Source organism: Alosa pseudoharengus, unplaced genomic scaffold, assembly GCF_046254945.1.
Source record: "Alosa pseudoharengus isolate Yale_2024_CS ecotype anadromous, Long Island Sound unplaced genomic scaffold, YU_APseudo_1.1 YU_APseudo_1.1_scf_5, whole genome shotgun sequence".
Classification (NCBI taxonomy): Eukaryota; Metazoa; Chordata; class Actinopteri; order Clupeiformes; family Clupeidae; genus Alosa; species Alosa pseudoharengus.
In genome coordinates, this window is record NW_027468837.1 from 32,416,802 (window position 1) to 32,433,743 (window position 16,942).

Sequence of the window (16,942 nt, forward strand, 5' to 3'; positions counted from 1 at the left end):
TACAGAACTGAAGTGAGAATGAATCAAACTGGCTCCCGCTCCACCTCCTCACTGCCGCCGGAGCCGGTGGAAATCATCCGGAGCAAAGCAGCTTCCCGCCGAGTGAGACTGAATGTAGGAGGACTCCTGCACGAGGTGTTATGGAGAACGCTAGACAGGTTACCCCGCACGAGGCTAGGGAAATTGCAAGACTGCAACACACACGATTCAATAATTGAAATATGCGATGACTACAGCCTGGATGACAACGAATACTTCTTCGACAGGCACCCTGGAGCTTTCACTTCAATCCTTAACTTTTACCGGACGGGGAAGTTGCACATGATGGAGGAGATGTGCGCTTTGTCTTTTAGCCAGGAACTAGACTTTTGGGGGATTGACGAAATCTACCTGGAGTCTTGCTGCCAAGCACGATACCATCAGAAAAAAGAACAGATGAACGAGGAACTCAAGCGAGAAGCAGAGACTCTGAGGGACAGAGAGGGCGATGAATTTGACAACACATGCTGCTCCGAGAAGAGGAGGAAACTTTGGGACCTCTTAGAGAAGCCGAGCTCATCACTCGCAGCAAAGGTAAATAAAGGGTATACAGCCATTTCAAGCCCATAGCTTATGCCCTTCGTTTGTTAATGGGTTTATTTTCTGACACTGAAACAAGGCTCCATGGGATCATGGCGCCGCCATCTCCCTTTAATTGGATGAGGCTTGGATATTTGGTACACGAGCCAATTCAAATCTGTCTAGGTTGAGGCAGTTGTGGCCTTGTAATAGGTTGTATAATGAGAGGTTTATGTGAATGGTGACCCAAAATCTGTAGGCCTATGGAGTGGGCAATAGACCCAATATCCAACAGTACATAAAAACAACCCACATCATGTGGTAGATTTTGTTTAACAAGTTGCTGATAATCACTCTCACCATACAGTATACACATCCCCATTGGTTAAACAAGTAAGTGATGGTAATGATTAAGGAAGAATTGCAATTTTCTATGCAAACATACAGTATATCACCAGGCAGAACTAATCTGATTCAAATGCTATTCTCTTAGGTTTGTAGCATATTTATTATCTGTAGAAGCCATTTGAATTTTAAATGAACCTTTACATACCAGAGCAAATTCACTCTGAGACTGACAGACCACTTATATTAAGAACACATAGCGCTGCTACACAGTGTTGGACTGATGAAAGGGACATGCATGCCACAACAAAATGTTGTCATGATTCACAAACAGCTAGGGCAACATTTGAACTGCTGCGTAGCACCATGCAAATATGTTAAAGGCAAGACACATTCTAGAGTAGCCTTAGTGCAACAATGCAGTGACGAGGGTGCTACGTAATGAACTTATGCCCGTAATGAGATCTCATTGCAGACATTGGAATAATTGCAAATGTAAACAATCATCAGAGTGGCTTGAAATGGGAGGCCAAATGAGAGCTGGAGTGTCTGAAAATTCAAGTAGCTGTAACAGGCTCTAACAGTAATGGAGGGCCCATCACAAGTCACAAGATGTTTAACAATGAGCTTCAGTGCAATCAAATGCTTGTACAACTGCCATGGCTTAGAGACTAAAGAGAAAGACCGAGAGGGAGAGAGAGAGAGGGAGCAAAAGAGACACACCTACACACACACACACACACACACACACACACACACACACTTATCCAGCAGAAGTGTTTGACAGTAAGAGTGAGAGAGTGCAGAAGAGGGAGAAGCAGAAAAACAAGGCAAGATGAGCGAATGAGGGAGAGAGGGAGGGAGGGAGGGAGAGAGAGAGAGAGAGAGCATGAGATTTATCATCGGTGATGGATGAGGCTCAGTCCTCCTCAGGCTCCACAGCCTTTTACATGGAACATGAGCAGCACGCTTTACCCAAAGCAGCACGGAACCAAGTCTCTTGTTTCTCCTGTGCGCAGCCATATGTTCTCTCCTCCTGAAGTCATTTTAAACATGGTCTCATCTCTCTTTTTCTCTCCCTCCCTCTCTCTCTCTATCTATCTCTTTCTCTCTCTCCTCCTTCCCCACACAGCCCTGTGTATGACTCAAGACATTCTCAGGCACAATCTGTCGGGGTGTTACTTGGTGCCAAAGGGCTGTTCGGGGGTTGCATGAATCCCAGCTGAACTTGTGATTCGATCAGCACTCTTGCTGTGTAATTAGAGACCGTTTGTTGTTCCGGGGATGAAAAAAAAAAAAAACACAGGATGAACATCTCCTTTGGTAGTACCACCCACCCTGTGGAAAAAAAGAACAGCCGGGCGCCCATGCACTGAAGAGATTCACCGTCTGGTGGTTTATGTCATCAGCTTTAAGAGGTGAAGATTGGGAGGCTGGTGAGATGGGGAGGTATAGGAAAGCAGGATCTGTGATGGGAGAGCGCCACCGCTCTCTGCCGTGCCATTCAGGTGACTAATAGGGCCCTAGCGGCATGTTTTCTCGGCATAATCGCACGGAGGAACAATAAAAGTGTCACCGCTTGTTTTAAAGGCTGACGGTGGCCGCCAGCTTGTTTTTCCCGTGCTTAATTGAAGGGTGGCATCGCCAAAATAGGTTTCTCCCATACACAGATTCCATTGCATTCATATTTCAGCGCCAATGAATTTTTAATTGCACATTAATAATGCTTGACTTTATGCCTGGCAAGGGAAGGTGCACGCCGGCATATCCATAACTCCAGATGTCAGCCCCTCCACCCAGGCCCTCCAGAGTTATCACCTCCCCAAAAATACATTTCCAGGGAGGCAGGGACCTCAGCAAAGGGGTGATTTTTCACCATCACACAACCTGCTCCTGCTCCTGCTCCTTGTACACCATGCACAGCCATGAGGTTGTGCTCAGTGACGTGGAGTTGTAGCGCTGCGTTTTCTAGGATAATATGCTGGTCATCTTCAATTATTCAACAATGAGAAATATGCCACCCTTGGAAACCCAAACAAATATCTGAGACTATACATCCATCAATTATAAATGAGGCATTTTATATGACATATGTAATGGTTAGGTCTCAACAAAGAGCACTCTTTTGCTTTGCTTTTTTTAACAAATCCCACCAAGCTGAGTTAAATCGACTTCAGCAGCCCTACCTCTAGACTTGTGATCTTTCTTAAGGAATGGAGACGTCAGCTCTTTCTTTGGAGACCTCCTGCTTCCAATTGGCCGGAATCACAGGGCCATTACATTAGGCTAATACAAACTCCACTCAGCCATGTATTCCTCTAATGTGCTGCGATCAGCAAACAAACAAGCCTTGGAGAGTACGCTCACACTCAGGTGACACTATAGAGTGCTGTCCGTGCCATTGATTTTACATTTTCAATTGCCACAGAGAGGATCAAGCACTCTTCTTGGATACTGTGTCATACTCATCCGTCAGAGCAGCATATAATCACACACACACACACACACACACACACACATACCTATCCACTACCTCCTGCCGACTTTCTAAACATACGCTAGCAGGAGGACAGGGCTAACATTTCACAGACATCTTAGACTCTTGATCTCAGAGCAACAAATCCACAATAGAAATAAGTTGAGTCTTTCTCTGTCCTCTCAAAGTCAAGTGCTGGAATCTAAAACCACTGCATGGCTGGCTCAGAGATGGTCTCCATGCCGACGGGAGCGATGCTTAACACTCTCAGCCCATCCGCAGTACGCTAACACTCATCACTCAGCTGCCAATCATGGGCTTAAGCCGATCACCGCCCAATCAGATCAATACCAATCAGCCACCCATGTCCAAAAGACTGTCAGCAGTGACATGCCCCCTAGGAACTGTACATAGAATCATGTCATCACACTCAAAACAAAGCCGAGCTGTTGAGGAAGTGATCAGACCGTTCCACAAATCTGAATTGAGATTATATTTTCTCTCCACTGCCTTGTGACTTCAGAGTCATTTTAAGCTGCCAGAAATCAATGGCAATAGCATTATAAGATCTAAGGCAAGTCAGGTCAAGCAAGGACGAGGGCCTGTGATAGTGCATTAGCAGGGTTTCTCTTGGGGACTCTGGCACGTTCCCTGTTGCTGAACCAAAACTCCACTCAGCGGCCATAACTCCGGGAATATTTCCCATGTTAAAATCCCACACAGACACTGACCCAGGGGGTCAGGGAATGGCTAAGTCTCTTTTGCCCTCCCAAGTCCCTGAGAAAACCACTGTGTCCTGGTGTTTGTGCTTGTGTGTCCTGGTGTTTGTGTGTATGCGTGTGAGTGTGTGTGTGCGTGTGTGTTTGTGTGTGTGTGTGTGTGTGTGTGTGTGCAGTGCATGCTGTATGTGCATGTGACTATGTGCTGTTTAGCTGAAGTGCCTCTCCAATAGCAATCAATCTACTGCACACTGCGGCTTCCTCTGCCAGACTGATTCAATGCACATATATCACAGAGAGGAGCGCTCCATTTGGCAAATGGTGGGAGGAAGGGGCTGTGCCTGTGTGTGTCTCTCTCTCTCTCTTTCTCTCTCTTTCTTTCTGTCACTCTCTCACCTTTATACCCTGCATGAACACATTCGCTCTATCTAGTCCTTTCCCATGCTGATTTATCATAACCAAATTACTTTTTAATCTGGAATTGGAACCTACAATGAAATGAAAAGATTATTTATTCCATCAAACTTTATTCAGTGTGCTTCCTATATGAACTCCATGTAAATATGTAGCTTTCCCAATCCTCTCTGGGGAAATACAAACATGCCAAACATTTGAATTTAAACTCTCTTTATATCGTCATACTAAAGCTTTTAATCAGCAAAGTAATTAAATTAATTCAATTATATGTTTAATTTGAGTAAAACAACTGAACATCTGGTTTTAGATATATAAAATGTCGAGTCATAATTCATGCTTCATGTCTTTAATATTATTGATTACATCAATGCACTGACTCTATTTCTAACCATAGGTGTATGTAGGCTGGAGTTGCTAAAAACTGCCGTTAGATCAACTAGTCAATACTTCCAATCTTCCTCTCTCGGTAGGGCGCTGAAATAAGGATTAAGTTGTTTGTGATGCTGCCAGAATTTGCTCCTTGTGTCACATTTGCTAAGCCTAAATTATTTCTTTCCACACTTCAAAGGCCCTTTAATCCAGAGTAGGAAAAGATATATCAGAAGCTTTCACAGACTTTCAACACACTGTCCCTTGACACATTTTGTCCAAAAGAAGAATTGATGTGTAGTTCTCCCAAGAAAGATGTTTAGTTGTGTGTGGAAAAAATACATTTCCATATATTGTATTGTATTTTTTTTAATCTTACAGTATGCTAGAAAGGCTCTTGCTGTGGAGTGATATTTCAGACTAGAGAAACAGAGAAGGCCAATGGCCACTCAGTTCATGCGCTCTATAAATGACTTCCCTCATTGATGCTGGTGCTCTGTTACAAACGTTACTATTCCCAATGCAGTCCTTGAGGTGGCATTAGACCTTTCCCCTGATCTGGATCAGATGTACTGTACTTATTAATAAGTAAATATTGGTATTCCTCACCAGTGTCACAAGCAAATGACCCTTCTGCCTGTATTGATAGGAGAGTGTTATTAATTATTAGTTATATCAGTTATTATTGCCTCTTGTCATGGTGTTAAAAAACTGAAGTCATGACCTGTGGTCTGGATGTATAGTTGTTGAATTTGTGTTCAACGAAGCGCATTTATTTACCCTTCCCCTCAGGTTTCTATCTTTAAGGGTATTTTGATTTGGTATAAATCTGCCTTTAATGTGTGCAAGTAAGCTAGAATTTGTGTGAAAATATAAACAGGTAATGATGATAAATATTGTGGTTTGACTTCAAAGTTAATCTAATTTGACCACAGGGGCAGTGTGTGGAGTTCTCAGGCGCAGCGCACACACAGCGGCTTGCCTGGGGCTGCTTGACCTGTTCGATTTCATGCAGAAGTGGGCGGCCCTGGCAGCGGAGCCTGTTCCATTTGCTCCGTGTTGCTAGGGAGACAGGTGATTTCCATAAGCTCATTACTTTAAGGGAGGAGCTCAGACAAACAGAGCTAAATGACAGGACTCCACCAGCCGCTCAGGCATGAGCCTGTCACCTGATGACCCCTCCTGCTCCCTCCCATGAGCTGGGCACACACATGAGTGCCTCCAAAACACACTCACACATGCAAGCACACATGCACATCCTCGCTGTTGAAGATTCCCCATCTCTTCATATTTCTCTCTCTCCCTGTTAAAGATTCCCCATCTCTTTATCTTTTTCTCTCTCCCTGTTAAAGATTCCCCATCTCTTCATCTTTCACTCTCTCCCTGCCTCTGTCTCTCTCTTTCTCGCTGCCTCCCTCGCTGTTTCTTGCTCACACAAACGCACACACACACCTCAGATAGATGCTGTCAGAGAGTTAGTGACACATGCTTCCTGCAGAGCAAAGGGGGGTTGGAAACTCGGCACTTGGTAGCGATGTGACAGACATCCCAAGCACTGTCTAGGATTTACAGTCTGTGTTAGAGATGTGGTGGCAACTTGATGTTGAGCACCTTGACTGAAATTGGAGGTGGAACTCAGATGGCAGTAATCATCACCACTCGCCCAGGTGTGTGTGTATATATGTGTGTGTGTGTGAAGGTCAGAGAAGGCACCCCATTCTCTTTAGTTGCTGGTTTAAGGGGCGAGAGGTCACACATGGTGAAAGCAACGTGAGAACTCAGAGGGCGCCCGCTCGTTATTCAGCGAGCTGCAGACACCTGGAGCTGCGGTCATCACTCAGCAGCAGCCAGTGGGAGCGAGCGCAGCTGGCGGCCAGGAGAGTGGGACAGGACCCAGTGGTGCACTTAGGACTCCGCCTTCACTCTCTGACAGGCTGTCTGGAGGGGCTCACCTGGCTCGGAAAAACACATCTGAAAATGGAGCAGAAAAAAATTGATCACAAGTATTGGTTCGATGTGTGTTGAACTGCTCTAAAAGCAGCAGTGTAGTTTATAAAGAATGAAGCAGCACCTCATCTCAGCACCAGTTCATGTTTGAGCAGTCACATAAATTCCTGAAATCATGTCTATGGGAAGAGGCTAATGTCACCATGTCTTGCTTGTCATCTCAGCCTCTTTATTGACGTCCATCAGGTCAGAAATCTACTGACGTCCATCTATCTCAAAAATATGCCTGCAAATGCCGACCTATGTGCATCATACAGAAGGACCACAGGAGTTTCTCTGCATATTAATGGAAATGATTTGTTTATAATTGCCTCCCTAATTGCCTCCCTCCCTAAAAAAAAAAATATATGTATATATATTGTAACGATTTGATAGCGACACACACAGTTGTCCAATCAAAAGGTTTATTAGCTGAGAACGAGAGCAGGGACACAGACATACCAAGACCCCATTACATAGGAAACACAAGGTAAGTCAATAAAACAAGCACGATACACGAACAGGGTAGTCACATACAATACACCGGGTAATATACATGAGGTACAATGTAAAGAAAGACTACACAAGCTAACACATACATGACATGGTAAACGCAATTACACTCACTAAAACCGACATTACACAAACCAGCATTCACACACATTGCATTCTGGGAGGCTAGCACTCAGTCCAAACGACACCGACTTTACAATATATAAGGGATAATGCCCAACGAGATGTCCATTTATATATGGAACGGCGATTAAACTTTTTTTTACCAGATCTACTTTATAGGTGTAGTATATCACTTTTTAAACAACATATTATTAATATATATATAATTGGCTCCCTAATCATAACAAGGCTGTCAGTGATTTGTTTCCATAAAGCACATGGAATGTAACCCACTTGTCATCTGTCCCTGTGTCACTGGAACAACACCAACAGCCGCCATCATGCATTATTCATGGACACAGTGGACACCCAGAGCTCTGCTCCGCTCTGTCCTCTCATGGCGGTCATCCCATACCACTGACGACAGACAGTAGACTTCACTGCTGTGCATTTCTTTTGTCCAGCACTGTGCATAGAATATTCTCAATGGACACTTTGTACTCTTGAGAATGAGCCCTATGGAGGGCAATGGAGTCCTAGAGCCCCTCTGCTCTGTCAGTGAGCTCAGCTGATGCTTTGAAAGGCCTACTAGTAAGACATGAGACAACTCAGTCTGCTGAGATTGCAGTCGCGGGGTTAATCCAACCCCTCAGCGAGACAGATTCCACCCCCAAGACTCAAGGACAAGCTGGCAAGCACGCCGGCGATTTGAAGAAAGGCTCCCTCATGTGGGGCAGCCGTGGCCTACTGGTTAGCGCTTCGGACTTGTAACCGGAGGGTTGCCGGTTCGACCCCCGACCAGTAGGCACGGCTGAAGTGCCCTTGAGCAAGGCACCTAACCCCTCACTGCCCTCTGAGCGCCGCTGTTGTTGCAGGCAGCTCACTGCGCCGGGATTAGTGTGTGCTTCACTTGGGATGAACGCAGAGAATTTCCCACACGGCATTTCCTGCAAAAGAGTATATATACTTATATACTTATACTATCTGAGGCTGCTCTCCCACTCAGTAGTGGTGGGCAGCAGTAGTGGTCAGTCAGGGGGTTAATAAACGCCACAGGGGCGCTGGGCTCCACTCGCTCCACTCTCAGTTCTGCACCTCCGCCCATGAAGGTCACACGCAGTGTACGGTTGCAGCGGAGGCTGAGCGCACAGCCATGTGAGAGCCGCGACTCTGTCGCCACTCGCCTCCTCTCCACCGCTCCATTAACTCCATTCTGAGGGCCTGAAATCACAAATAAAGCACATGGCAGCCCTGTCCTGGCCCAGGGTTTACGGCTTCTGCCACCGGGCTGCCAGGCTGCCAGAGGTAATTACCTGAAAGAGGATACAGCGGGACAACACCGGCGAGCTCTCCACACGAGCAGTCAACAACGCCTTCGATTAATAAAAGATCGCTTGAACTAATGTTGCCCCGAGTCGTCTACCTGCATGCCGCCATAGTAACTCAAGCATTAAGTAAAGCAATGACCAGCAAGTGGAATCGTTTAATCAGAGCGGTGGCAAAGCACAGCGGCGTGCTGGTTGGACGCTAGGGTGTCCCAGCAGGCCTGCGAGCTGGTGAAAGTGCAAAATGATCCGAGATCACCAAGAGCTATTCTAGTGTCCCTCATGCGTTCAGAGCACTCCAGCTTTTGTTAATCGGTCCTTTTCATCTTTATTTCATTATTTCACGAAAATAATTAAAGGATTAATTTTGCATTAAAGAATACTCTTTTGTCACCCCATGTGTTTGGGAGTGAGAGCACACAATGCCAACATTCCTTTCATTCTTTGAGGATGGTTCATAACAAATGAACCTGAGCCTCAAACAAATGAGCATGATAGGGCAAGTGAGATGTATTCACCTGCATGTCTGTGAGCTCCTGATTGACAGCCGAGGCAGGGCGGAGAGAGGACCCAGCCAGGAGGCTCAGACACAAGCAGGTGGAGACGCAGCATGGACCGCACCTCCTCCTGTTCCGAAGAGGCCTTTTCACATCGATCAGTCATCAGTTAGTCAGAAGAATCTTGCATGAAATTACAGTAATACTGCGGCAGCTTTTTAAAACTCGCCTCAGGAAACCGCAGCACAAGTGGATGATTAACTTTGACTTCTTTTTGTTTGTTTGCTTTTGGTTTTGCTCAATATTGCAGGTGCTGCCGAGTCCCAGCAGACTCACAGAGAGGCAGATGGGCTGGGTTGCTGGGTGGGAAGGTGACAGAAAGAAAACAACAGCCCTGTTGCCATCCAGATGGGGGGAGGTTTTCTTTAGGTTCTGCTGCTAGACAAACAGAGGCAGCACGCTGGGCAAACAACAGTGGCCATTTCACCAGCGCCGCCCAGTGCAGTCAAACAGGAGCAGGCCCCAGGAGACCATCTCAAATTACTATGTATAAGGCCGCCGTTGTGTGTGTATGTGTGTGTGTGTGTGTGTGTGCGCGTTGTGTGTGCGCGTTGTGTGTGTGCGCGCGCTGTGTGTGTGTGTGTGCGCGTTGTGTGTGTGCGTAGGTGTGTGTGTGTGTGTGTGTGTGCGCGCGCGCGTGCGTGCAAAAGAGAGAGAGGACCACACAGCCACCCGTGACAAATGAGGGAGCGAGCAGGCAGGCTGGCTGGAAACGGGGGCTCTTGCGTTTTAATGTGCAGTGTCTATTTTGAGGACAGACACATGTATCCCCAACATGCAGGAAAGGGGAAAAACCAAAACACAACAACTAGAGATGGCCGATAATTAGTGTGAAGCTAAATAAAACTGCAGAGAGAATGAGGCTTTTGAGAGACTATTGCTAAGCCTTGCAGCCAGAGGAATTAAGGGATGATCGTGAGGCTTTCTCATGCTGATATTGACTATTAGTGCATGTGTGTGTGTGTCTTTGATGTGGGTTTATGGGAAGGGTTCCTACAGAGGTCAGTTCAGAACCATTGCCCAAGTCCGATCCCCTGCAGGTGGGCTTGGGGTGAGCCCAAGTGTGGGTCCCATTGATCCGCTGTCTTCCCATTCACCTACACAGCCCTGAGACTGGAGCTGCGGTTGCCATAGAGATGGGAGCACATGTTTCCAAGGCGATGCCGAGCCGGCTGGAGTCGGGGAGGTGGGGATCAGTCAGTGAGGGAGCTGAACTGGATTTTTGAATCAATGTTGCCGCCCACCCACCTAGCAGCCCAGCACACCTCCTCTGAGGACCCCTCTATTCAGTCTGAGTGTGCACACCAGCCAGCCAAGCCCCAGCCAAACAGCCTACCAGCCAGGCCCAGAGGAGACCTCTGCTAAATAGACGACCGCCCAGAACAGAAGGCTCAGCCCCTGAAGCCTTGCTCAGTGCGGTCCATGTGCTAGACATTGGTGCTTGTGAACAAGACAGTGGATGTGGCTGTTGTGTGTTGTTTCTCTTGGTGGTTTGGAAGGGGGTGGGGGGGACTCCTGTTGTTTCTGCACAGGGCTATTTGGGGAGACAGAGCAGGGGAGCCATGGTAAACATTACACTGGGTGCTGCTCATCCTAATTAGGAAGAGACAGTGACGAAGACCGGAGTGAGCCAGGCGGGACCGAAAAGGTTCTCTACCTGAGAGGCTTCATCGGGCTGTGGGTGTGTTTGTTGTGACAAACTCTCCCCTGGGGTGTCTAAAATTGTCTCTCACGCAGACACGCATGTGCGTGAGCACACACACACACACTCTCACACACTTGAAGAGACACATCCAGGTTATGCTTTCACTGATTTGCACTGACAGGAGCCAAGTCTTTTGATCACGCCGAGCGTTGAGCCGCTGAACAATCACATGATTTCCCTGAGGTAGACCATCAGTCTAAAACTAAATAGCATAGAAAAGGCTGCATGGTCTCTGTTGAAGACGTAGCGGCAGCTTTTGTCTTCAGCATGACACCTTAAAGAGCACAAGAAAGGGAGTGAGCTGGTTGGAGATAGGGAGCCAGAGAAGAGAACAGGAGGGAGCCTGGCTGTTCCTTGAAGACAGCCAGCCCCGGCAGTTTGGGCCATTGTTGATTGCTGCGACAGAACCGTGACCATGGAGACGCCGAAGCAGGAGACGTTCCACAGCGGAGTGCTCTGAGTTTCCTCAGGGCCCTGTGGCAGGGAAAGCACTAGGAAAAAAAGGAAGAGAGAGAGAGAGCGAGAGATATCGACGGAGAGCGAGAAGTACATCAACTCACAGAGACAGTATATATTATGCAGAGCTAAAGCGGTGACGCTACGCGCCGGAGACGTGGAGAACCCTCTCATGTGAATCACACTGTGGGGTATTTAAATGCCGCTGTGCCGGAACACGTGTCTGCTAGATCAGGGAATGTGAGAGTGATTTTATTTCACAGACACGCGGGGTTTGAAATAATGGAATAGATGACATAGCAAAACAGAAGTCAGAAATGTCCTCCTTCGCACATACTGTCCCTCCATAACAATCACAATCCAAAGAATTGCATGACAACAATACAGTATATGCCTGGTTTATTATATAACTGGCATAAAGTGTCTCAGACATGATGCCAGTCCATTATTAGGCTTTCCTGTTTCTTAACAAATGTGATCATTCTGCCATTCACCTCAAATCTGCATAGCAATAGAGACTGTATGGGCAGCTGGGCAGTGCAGCACGATATGTGTTATCTAACAGAATGACAGACAGAAATGGTCCCTTTCACTCCCATAGAAAAGAAAAAAAAGTACTGATTGTGACTGTCTAGCTGCCTTTGTGTTCTCCAAAAAAATGAAACCAAATAGAGTTTCACTGGTGTGAGGTGGAGTAGATAATGGGCGACCTGTCCCTTTAATCTCACATGTGCTCTCTGCTGTAGTGTATTACTACAGGCCCAGTCCTAAGAGACTGCCAAATGTGTTAGTGGCAGCCATTACAAAAATGCCCCCTAGAGAAGCCTGAACACATCCCAGGGTCTGCCCCACCAATTAGCGGCTAGTGTAATGTGGTCTCTCGCCTTGATTAATGCAGCGTTTGCTTGTGTCTGCTGGTCTGCGATCTTTGATTAGGAAAGTACAGATGGTGGCCCTGGGTTGGGCTGTGTGTGCTGGAGGCTTTCTGACTGGACTGGGCTGGACTGGGGTCTGTGGTCCTCAGGCAGCCAAGTGGAGCCTATCAGCAGGGAGGCTGGTGCTTGCTCTGGCAGAGACGGGTTTGTTTTTTACACTCACCAAAAAGGTGACAATAGGAAACATCCCATAATCGAACAATGCAGGGCTTTAAAAATGTATGTCTGTGTGAAATAACAGGGGAGAATTTGTCTGTGTGTGTGAGTGGGAGAGCGAGAGCAAGAGAAAGAAAGGGCGACAAAAGAAACGAGAGAAAGCGACTTTTCTAGGTCACTGCGAGCACTGTTGCATCTGGTACAGTTTCTATTTTAAACCAAGCTCAGGGGAAATATTTCCATCTACATTTATGTTTCAAAATAGAAGTAAAATCTCTTTATCACAAAAGCTCTTAATTTAGAGGATTGTGGATGCTTTTTGAAACTACAAGGGGCTAAGACGGCCTTTTTAGCAGTGTGAGCAGATAATGACCCTGGTCAAAAGTCAATTAGATCTCTCGGGTATAGACCTCTGCTCAGCAGTGAAACCACCAATTGAGATACAGACCAAAGCCCAGCGCAGGCAGCAAAGAAACCACTCTGGACACAAGCATCTGCTGCCTAATGAAAGATAATGATCTCTTAGCACTTCTCCACCGGTGACACTCCCATTGAGTTTTCAAACAGCAATAATCTCTGCTTATACCACTTGTCAACTAGATGTTCAATTCAGTTTAAATGGAATAGAGGCAATGGCATTTATAGGCAGCTCGCCTCAATGAAATGTCTTTTCTTCTTGGTCTATTCTCGTTCTACGGGAGACGTTGTTGCTCTAGACATTTAAAGAGCAGCCGTCCGTGATGCCCCGGGAGGCCACTGGAGGCAAATGTTGATGCTCTTCTTTTTTTCCCTCCCATCGTCCTTCAGTGGTGCCTTGAGTGTCTGGCTGCAGTAAGTGGGGCTGCATTCGAGAGTCAGTCAGTGAGCTCCAGCCGGAGATAGAGATGGAGATGGAGGCAGCACGCTGCCTATCTGATGCATCCCGAGCCCTGCGGTTCCCAGCAGTCCCCAGCCTCTTCTCTGGCAGACGCGTGATGGAGAGCCTTCATCTGCTCTCCACAGGGGGTTAGAGGAGGTGTGCTGGCTGGGACCGGTTTTGAGTTAAAGGGCTTCTATAAGACCATGTGGGAGGACATTTAAGTGGGCCAGCATCAACACTGCTGTGGTTCGGTCGATATGGACAGTCTCTCCAGAGAGAAAGAAAGAAAGTGAGAGAGTGAGTGGGGGGTGAGGAAAAAGAGATTGACCAAGAGAGCAAAAAGCCCTGACGCCCTGGGGATATCTTCCCACATGGTGCCCCTTCACCATAGATCCAGTAACAGAGAAGGTCTGCACTTGCTCTCCGTTTTTTTTTATTTTTTTTATTTGACTTCAATCCCCCACACACATGACGTTTCGAGCCCTTCGGCTCTTCATCAGACTTGACTGATGAAGACCAAGTGTGGTGAAGAGCCGAAGGGCTCGAAACGTCATGTGTGTGGGGGATTGAAGTCAAATAAAATTAAAAAAACGGAGAGCAAGTGTGTGGACCTTCTCTGTTACTGGATCTTGGACTGGAAAATACGGCCCCTTCACCATAGACTCCATAGACTGCTCCAGTGCCTCCTCTCTGTCCCTTGTTCATACATTGCCCTCTCTCCCTCACGCTTCATCCCTCTCTTCTTGTGTTCATACATCGCTCTCTCTCTCTCTCACGCTTCATCCCTCTCTTCTTGTGTTCATACATCGCTCTCTCTCTCTCTCTCTCACGCTTCATCCCTCTCTTCTTGTGTTCATACATTGCTCTCTCTCTCTCACGCTTCATCCCTCTCTTCTTGTGTTCATACATTGCTCTCTCTCTCTCTCTCTCTCACGCTTCATCCCTCTCTTCTTGTGTTCATATATTGCTCTCTCTCTCTCTCTCTCTCACGCTTCATCCCTCTCTTCTTGTGTTCATACATTGCTCTCTCTCTCTCTCTCTCACGCTTCATCCCTCTCTTTCTCTCCCACGGTCTCTCGCCTGCTCTGCTCACATCTCCCTGCATATCTGCATGCCAGCTGTGCGTCCTCCCACAGTCAGGATATTCCTCTTCCTGTCTCCTCTTCCTCTCTTTTAATCTATCTGGATAATGATCAAATGGGAGTGTTCCACTGCTGACTCATGGATAGATATTACATATTACCTCCTTTGCAGACATTTCTCTTGCGATGCACACAGGTGGGAGGGAATCGTGAATCAATCTGATTTTCTTGTGTGATGGTATCATAAATGACCCAGAATCCATTGTCGGGCTCCTTGCTGCCTTTGGAATGTCATCTTCGGGGGCTTTGACGAGTGTTGAGTGGAAGAGATGGTCTCGAGAAATGGGTCACACTGTGGGTAAATTGAGCTGCGAGAGGTAAATTGAAAGGGTTAGTGATCTGCGGGGAAACTCTAGCCCCGTCCTCACTGCATTAGCCTCTGTGTGGCTTCTGATGCGTAACCCTGAGAGGACTGGGTCAGCGCAACCAACTAAGGCCTTAGAGGATAGCCTGATTGTGGGAGTGTGTTTGTGTGTGTGTGTGTGTGTGTGTGCGTGCGTGCGTGTGCGTGCGTGCGTGCGCGTGTGTGTGTGTGTGTGTGTGTGTGTGCGTGCGTGTATGTGTGTGTGTGTGTCGAAGGGGGCTGCACTGGTGACAAATCACACTGCAATTCAATTGGAGACCTTATCTGTGTCCAGGGGCCCTGAGTAAAGGTTAGGTGGATCGAGCTTCAAGTTGGTTGATTAATGAGCCTTGTTGGGGTTCCATAGGAAGCGCTCAGTCACCAAAGCCCCCAGAGTCACCTGATACTTCAACACAATGAGCTTATGATGTCTGTCACATCCAGAGTGCACTGCTTCATATACGTGTGTATATATATACTGTATGTGCTTCTGTCCGTGCTTCCCTTACAACCTTAGAAGATGCCTGAGGCCTATAAATAGCAGTGAGCCAGCAGGAGGGGGCCTTAATCAAGACTGTGATTGTGTGAGCGCTCACCAGGGGAGAGGTGAGGTAGTGCTTCGCCTCATCACAGGGAGGAGAGCTCACCCAGCGCCTGATGAACTGAGCGCACGCACGCACGCACGCACACACACACACACACACACACACACACACACACACACACATACACACACACACACCACAGCTCCGTAGAATAAGTGCACACAGCAGAATAGAATACACTGTAGGCTGGGAAGCGTAGACTTACTCAGCCCTTTTGACCACATTCATTTATCCACATCACGTCTGTGGGAGAGTAGAGAGCTCAGAGAGGATGAGAAATCAAAAGACAAGGATCGCCATTACATCTGGAGGACTGCAATGTGGAAGTGATGTATGTGGATTAAGACCACCACAGGATTTGTTTACTAATCGTTGTCTGAGTGTAGGATCTGCAGTCTAAAAGTTCAGTCCCTCCATATCACTCCTGACTTATGAACAGTATAGACTTCTCCCTATATGGAAAACACTGGCTCGGTACTTCATGTTACGCTGGGTAGAATACTTAAACAGAAACAACTGTCCTATCAAAGTAAAAGATACAGGGAGGTGGCAAGCAGTTTGTCAGGGGTGCTTAGCAACAGCAAGGAAAACAGGAGGTTGTTAAGAAGATAAGTGAATGCTGTTGTTCATAGCTTTCCATAAAACACTGGAGAGTGTTCCTGTCCGAGCACAAAGGGACAGGTTTGTAGATGTGATCGGTGTTTTGTTTTTCTCCGTTAAGGGGAGGCTGCACAGAGCTGGGTGGTGTCCCAAATGATGGCATGAGAGCTGACCGCTGGGTAGTCTGTGTGGCTGTTTGGACAGATCAGCGCTAGCCATCAGGGTGCTTGCAATGGACTTTTCTCCCCCTTTTACTGTTTGATGTTTGATTGAAACTTTTTGGACATTTGTGTCCACTTGTCTCTTTGTTGTGTGTCTTCGCTTGCACACTTGCATTGCCACGCCAATGTAGCCCTGCAATATCAACCTATCCAAGGAGAAGCGCACGGGAAAATGCTGCTAACATCACATTAGTCTCAGTCTCTGATGTTTCTCTGACCCCCCCCCCCCCCCCTCAGCGGACTGGACTGAGTGGTAAGCCTGGAGGGGGGTTGGGATGAGGGGTTTAGGCACACAGATAAGCAGCGCAAATTAAAAATCACCATGAGGGGCGCTGATTGATCCACTTCATTAAAAGCTGCCGCTGCAGCTCACTGGTCGGGAAAAGAGAGAGAATGAGAGAGAGGGAAAAAGAGAGAGGGGGGGGGGCAGAAAGAAGGAGTCTGTGATTGGAGAGTGTGGTTGTGGGAAAGGCGTGGGAAGGGAGCCCGGTGCCACAGACAGGTCAGCCTGACCATGTTTGGCCCAGGCCTGGCCGGCCAGAGAGGAGCGGAG

The 16,942-nt window shown here is 47.3% G+C and overlaps 1 protein-coding gene across 1 annotated transcript in view; it reads left to right on the top strand.

Moving 5' to 3' along the window:
- LOC143104897 (potassium voltage-gated channel subfamily B member 1-like) overlaps positions 1–16,942 on the top strand; it is a 35,995-nt gene continuing 19,053 nt past the window's right edge. Inside the window, exon 1 of the mRNA XM_076269229.1 lies at positions 1–573. Coding sequence (XP_076125344.1) covers positions 19–573 — 555 coding nt within the window. The 5' untranslated portion in view covers positions 1–18. The remainder of the gene's footprint in view (positions 574–16,942) is intronic.